We start from the raw sequence: 6,949 nt of genomic DNA, 5'->3' as shown, positions 1-6,949 counted from the left end.
ACAAAAATGTTTATATTATTAAATACATTCTTCAGTTTTTCAAGAACATTAAAATAAATTTCCTGTACGAAAGAAAATTTCAAAAATCCTTCAAAACAAAATAAAATAATTTCTCTAACATTGTGGGATGGATCGACTTGTAACTCTGTAGTTATATGTAGCAATCTGGAGAAATTGTATGTTTAAAATTTGAGACCAACTGATTCATTATGGATAAAGTTCCTTTTTCTACTAGACAATCCCCTTAATGCGAATTTAATGATTTTTGATTGCCGCCTTTATGGTCTCGCAAGGTTAATGGCCACCTGCGAAAAAGAGAGAGAGAGACAGACAGACAGAGAGCAAGTGCATGTGTTTTTTCTCAGGATCAATTAAATGTGTTTCATGAGAAGGTAACATACACTAACACAAAAAAAGAACGACGCATCAGGAAGGAACTAACTAAAAGGGATGGAAATCGGTAGAGGTGATGTCCATGTACAGACAAAGAAATAATTACATCAACATCTACATGATTGCTCTGCTGTTCAAAATAAATTGGCCGGCGGATGGTTCAATTAACCACCTTCAAGCTGTCTCTCTACGTTTCCACTCTCCAACGGCGCGCGGGAAAAACGAGCATTTACTACATTTTTCTGAGCGAGCCCTGATTTCTCTTATTTTATCATGATCATTTCTCCCTATGTAGGTGGGTGCCAACAGAATTTTTTCTCAATCTGAGGTGAAAACTGGTGATTGAAATTTCATGAGAAGATCCCGTCGCAACGAAAAACGCCTTTGTTTTCATCATTGCCACTCCACGTCTCATGTCTGTGGCACTATCTCCCCTACCTCGCGATAATACAAAAACGAGCTGCACTTCGTTGTACTTTTTCAATGTCATCCGTCAGTCGCATCTCATGCGGATCCCACACCGCACAGCAATACTTCAGAACAGGGAGGACAAGCGTGGTGTAAGGAGTCTCTTTAGTAGACCTGTTGCACCTTCTAAGTGTTCTGCCAATGAATCGCAATCTTTGGTTGGCTCTACCCACAACATTATCTATGTCATCGTTCCAAATCCCTAAATATTTAATTGAATTTACAGCCTTCAGATTTGCGTGACTTATTGTGAATAACTTCACTCTTTTCTTTATCCGGGGTCAACTTCCACTTTTCGCACCATACGGATATCTTATCTAAATCTTTTTGCAATCCGTTTTGGTCATCTGATGACTTTACAAGACGGTAAATGACAGCAGCATCTGAAAACAATCTAAGACGGCTACTGAGATTGTCTCCTGTATCATTTATATAGATCTGGAACAATAGAAGGCCTATAACACTTCCTTGGGGAACGTCAGATATTACTTCTGTTTTTCTCGATGACTTTCCGTCTATTACTACGAACTGTGACCTTTCTGACAGGAAATCACGAATCCAGTCGCACAACTGAGGCGATATTCCATAGGCACACAGTTTGGTTAGAAGACGCTTGTGAGGAACGGTGTCGAAAGCCTTCTGGAAATCTAAAAATATGGGATCAATTTGATATCTCCTGTCGATAGCACTCATTACTTCATGAGTATAAAGAGCTAGTTGTGTTTTGCATGAACGATATTGTCTGAATCCGTGCTGACTACGTGTCAATAAATCGTTTTCTTCGAGGTACTTCTTAATTTTCGAATACAGTATATGTTCCAAAACCCTACTGCAAATGGACGTTAGTGATTCTTCAGAAAAATTTGAAGATTTATTCAAGAGAGAGAGTTTGTCAAATAGCTAAGTCAGTAACGCGTTGGTCCACCTCTGGCCCTTATACAAGCAGTTATTCGGCTTAGAGTTGATTGACAGAGTTGGTTGACGTCCTCCTTAGGATATCGTGCGGAATTCTGTCAAATCGGCGAATCAGGTCGTTAAAATACCGAGCTGGTTCGAGGGTCCTGCCCATAGTGCTCCAAACGTTCTCAATTGGTAAAGGATATGGCGACCCTGCTGACAAAAGTGAGATTTGGCAAGTATTAACACCAGCAGTAGAAACTCTTGCCGTGTGCAGGAAGGCATTATCTTACTGAAATGTAAGTCCAGCATGGTTTGCTATGAAAGGGAACAAAATGGAGCGTCGAATACCATCGACGTTCCGCTGTGCTGTAAGGGTGACAACCAAAGGAATCTCGCCATGAAATGAAATGGCACCCCAACCATCACTCCTGGTTGCAGGACATATGATGAACGACAATCAGGATCATATCCCGCTGCTATCCGGGGTATCACCAGACACGTCTTTGATGGTGATCAGGGCTCAGTTCGAAGTGACACTCATCACTGAAGCCAGTTCTACTCTAGTCAAAGAGAAACCACAATTAATGTGCCGACACCACTACAAACAGGCTTGTTGGTGTTCAGAGGTCAATGGTTGTCAGTGCAAGGGCCGCTTTGAGCTCAGCGCCTTTCTGTGAGCCGCCTATTGATGATTCTTGTCCTGAAGCACCAGTTGCACATAGGACTGGTAGTAATGAAAAATCCGGGACCCTGAGTGCCTCTCTGACGATTGTTCGATCCTCGCGCTCTGTAGCCTCTTACATCGACCGCTTCATTCTTGGCGCTGTGTTTGGCCATGGTTCACCCATTCCTGCCAACATCGTCGAGTAATGGTATTGTTCCTATTTAAATTTCGAGTGATTTGTTATTTCTATCTGCTTCTTTGTCAACTAAGTGTTCTCTCTCAAATGCTGACATCTGCATGTATATTCTTCACGTGCCGGTCTGCGCGGCATAGTTGCTCGCCAACTAAGAACACGAAATTAAATTCGCAAAGACTTCATGCCCTGGTATCGGCATGTCCCTTGTTTGCTACTTTTGTCAGCCGTATCGTGAAACTGCGTTGCAGCATCACATATACATCCATCTGCGGTCAAAGTTTACAGTTTTACATTTTCGTGGATACTCTTATGAATAACGGTTTGTAGCCAATTTGCATAAGTCCTTCGTGGCACGCCGATTTTTTTATCTTTATATGTATTCCATGATAAAGGGCAGAAGACAGAGCTGGTATGAATTTCTGAAGATTTTCATGGAGACTTGTTAGCTTGCTGAAGTGAATAATTTACTCATCATGAACACCGTTTTTAAGGGGCCCCGTTCGTGAGCGAATTTTCTGCTGTTGACAATACTAACGTTTTCACACTTTTCTAAAATATTATTTGTTTAAATCGAACCAAATCTGAATCATGCATAACCTACCCTATTTTCTTTTACATGTATGATAGTAGCATTCTTATCACAGAAGAAACCCCAAAACAGATATGTAACTTAAAAAATTGGCATTTAAAAAATATCTAAACATTTGTCAAATTTTGCCATAATTCTAGTACATTTTAATGAAAGTGATGTAATTAATCCCTGTGCCAAGTTTCATTGATTTAGATGTTTTTGTTTCAGAAAAAATTTACATGAAGCTAAAAATTACATACTTTCGGGAAAATGCATTTAAAGATTTTAATACAGTGTCTTCAACTTACATTCAAAGCTGAAACTCGTAAGGGCCATAGCTACCATCGTTATGGGTTTCTGTTTCCTCCAGATTATCTTTGGAGGCCTTCTTTTGAATTTTGGTCCATTTCTAGGATACTTTTTTCAGCCTCCCGCACTATCAGCTGGTCAATTGACAAAAGCGTATTCTTTACGTTCACTCCAGATTCTAAGCCCATATCACTGAAAACTTTCTGCTTGCTGTCTGACCCATCACTGAAACACAACACTGCTTCCATGATACCAGTTTTTAGGGGTTTGAGGCCCACAAATATTGTATTAGGCAACCGTTGACACTTTCACTGTGATCTTGAATTCTTCCATGGTTGCATTTAACTATGTTTTTGTTAGCTATATCTTTATAGATGAATTTTATAACTTCTGCTTTTGGCTTAGGCAGGGGATGGCTACATCTATATTCATAACCAGTTACACTAGCCCTATAATACTTACACTGTGGCTCGAGGCCCTTTGGACGGAGAGAATGAAATTTCGCCGCCGTTCCTACATCTAAATTTCCTTATTCTGCCTATATTTACGATCTGCGTGGATAAAATACAGCTAGAAACAGAATAAGATTACTACCCAAAATCAATCACTATTTCAGTACACGACGATGAGTAACTCGAAAAAAGGATTCTGAAATGATATTCAGCTATTACCTACACTCTCTTAGCACCAGGCTGACCAATTTGAAAAACAGTGGCCAAAGAATAAGTAGCGTAAAGACAAAAAATAAAAAGTCTGCTGCGGCCGGGATAAAGACATCTCAATTGACAGCAGATGGAGGGGGGCGTGTCGTTGTTTAAAAAATTTTCTTCTTTCCCATTAGTATGTACTAAATACGCAAAATCTGTACAAATTCTGATACAGCAAGTATTGGGGTATAACTTACCAGAATTTTTAAAAAAGTCGTATTTCGACGGTTCCTCTCTTCCTGGTTTGTTGACAAAAACTGTAACAGAAGTGGACTAGGAGAAGCTCAAATCCCAAGACTCTGAATGGAACAGATTTTATTTTTACAAATCAATCAAGGATGTTTCGGTTTCAAACTAATTTAATATTGGTAGCGACCACAGACTGACATGAGCGAAATTAGACATGAAGATTCAAAAAGGAGTATTAAGCTAATATCCCTGAAAAAGAAACTGTTAACATAGAGTAATATATTCACATTCTATAATAATGTTTTCTATATTTCTGTATGTGATGTATGTATAGATGGTGTTTGGCCCAGTTCTGGAGTACTTCTTCTTCCAATGTTGCAAACTATTTCTGTTCTGTTAGCTAACTCTCGCATAGGACATGTATTTTTTGTGCTATAGAGGTATGCTATCCCTAAATTTAATCACGCTTCGCCGTCGCCATTATCTAGTGTGATGCCTAGGTGAATTAAACCTGCAGTGGGCGAATAGTTTAATGCTTTCGGTAACAGTCAGGAAAGTGACCTGGTGTAGTCGGTTACTCAGTTTTATATCATGTCAGCCGTCAACACAGGACTCACTTTCACTGTTACTCATCGAGCTTGGCATGAGGCATATTGTTACATGCATGTAGGACAGAGGTCTGTAGGGCACACCTAGTTGTATATCATCCTTAGCAATATTAATCACTTATAGGTGGTTTATTCTTCCTATACCTACTCTGACATTTATTTTATTTGGACAGTTCTTTCAGTACGTTGGCAGTTATACTGATGTTAGTGCGTATTTCTTTAATTTTATCGTTGAACACCGCCCTTGCTATGCTCTTGGTTATCTGCAGCACAACCTCTGCATCATCGCGTACTGCTGCATCCCAACCAGCTGTGTCCATCACCTGGAAGATGTGTGTCCTGATGAAATCAACACAGGTCCTCTTCAATGAGGAGCAGGAGTGCTTGATGGCGACCACGGCGAAGAGCATTGCACTGTCAATAGTAATTTTGTGTTCCAACTGCTCTTCGCAGTACTCCTTCAGGCCACAAAGTGCATAGCTGTCGGCCAGCACCAGGAGCTTATCTGTGATGCTAGCTGGCGGCGGCAGCTGGTCGCTGTACATGTAGAGCAGGACTTGACGCAGTTCCTCCTCTCGCACCCCATCCACCTGCAGGGTGCCACCTGGGCTGTCCTTGAGCTGCTCGGCTAAGACGGGGCTACGCGCTGCCAGCACTGCTCTGTGAGCTGCCAGTGAGGCCCCATCCACCATGAGCGTCACGTCGCTGCCCTCGCCAGACTCCAACAGCACCAGCAGGTCGCTGACCAGTCTGCCCTCGACATCTTCCACCGCTGCTGATCTTTCACTCTCATTCTCGCTGTGGAAATAAATTACAGTACTTAAATATAACACTACTGAGAACATAGTAGACAAAGTAGTTATAACCTACACCTGCACTAATATGCAAATGCTAAACATTGTCATGTAGTACAGCAAATTCCATGAACAGGATTTTATATTGGTTACACAGCACAGTAAAGCTATCATGACATGATATTTGGTATACAAAAGTGTCCAAAATCCACAATCAGAAATGTTCTAGAATACACGTACGCTCATAAATTAAGGATAATGCTGATGCATGGTGAAACAATGCTCTGGTGGGCGGTTTGTGGGCTTAAATCATCTCGGGGTATGACCATGCGGTGCATTTGTCCTGCGGTCGTCGCAAGGTGGCGCTGGCAGCAGCCCACATACAGAGGTGTGTTGGTGCATGTCAGAGTACAGTGCAACGAGTAAGTGTGCAGACGTTTTCAGACCTGCTAATGGTGACTGTGTGTTGAAAATGGCTCAAAGAACACATATTTATGACGTCATGAGGGGTGGAATACTAGAGCGACTGGAGGCTGGTCAAACATAGCAGGTCGTAGCGCGAGTCCTCCGTGAGCCACAAAGTGCGATCTCAAAATTATGGCAACGATTCCAGCAGACAGGAAACGTGTCCAGACGCTACAGTACGGGACGTCCATAGTGTACAACAGCACAAGAAGACCGATATCTCACCATCAGTGTCCGCAGATGGCCACGGAATACTGCAGATAGCCTTGCTCGGGACCTTACCACAGCCATTGGAACAGTTGTCTCGAGACACACAGTCTACAGATGACTGAATAGACTTGGTTTAGTCGTCCGGAGACCTGCAAGGTACATTCCACTGATCCCTGGTCACAGGAGAGCCCGTAAAGCGTGGTGTCAAGAACACAGTACATGGTCATTGGAACAGTGGTCCCAGGTTATGTTCACGGACGAGTCCAGGTATAGTCTGAACAGTGATTCTCGCCGGGTTTTCATCTGGCGTGAACCAGGAACTAGATACCAACGCCTTAATGTCCTTGAAAGGGACCTGTATGGAGGTCGTGGTTTGATGGTGTGGGGTGAGATTATGATTGATGCACGTACACCCCTGCATGTCTTTGACAGGGGAACTGTAACAGGTAAGATGTATCGCACGTCATTTTGCACC

At 42.1% G+C, this 6,949-nt stretch overlaps 1 protein-coding gene across 1 annotated transcript; it reads right to left on the bottom strand.

The window, feature by feature from the left end:
* Nucleotides 1-5,166: 5,166 nt before the first annotated feature.
* On the bottom strand, nucleotides 5,167-5,850 carry LOC124798798 (speckle-type POZ protein-like). Its single transcript, XM_047262327.1, has one exon. The coding sequence runs from the start codon at nucleotides 5,848-5,850 to the stop codon at nucleotides 5,167-5,169; it is 684 nt and encodes a 227-aa protein (XP_047118283.1).
* Nucleotides 5,851-6,949: the final 1,099 nt, after the last annotated feature.

This window comes from Schistocerca piceifrons, chromosome 5, assembly GCF_021461385.2.
Source record: "Schistocerca piceifrons isolate TAMUIC-IGC-003096 chromosome 5, iqSchPice1.1, whole genome shotgun sequence".
In the NCBI taxonomy this organism is placed as follows: Eukaryota; Metazoa; Arthropoda; class Insecta; order Orthoptera; family Acrididae; genus Schistocerca; species Schistocerca piceifrons.
Note: the sequence above shows the minus strand (reverse complement) of the source record. Positions and strands in the feature narration are given on the sequence as shown.

What these genes read in the sequence shown, in the direction of transcription:
- LOC124798798 (XM_047262327.1), bottom strand. Translation starts at nt 5,850, where the DNA reads ATGTTCTCAGTAGTGTTATATTTAAGTACTGTAATTTATTTCCACAGC.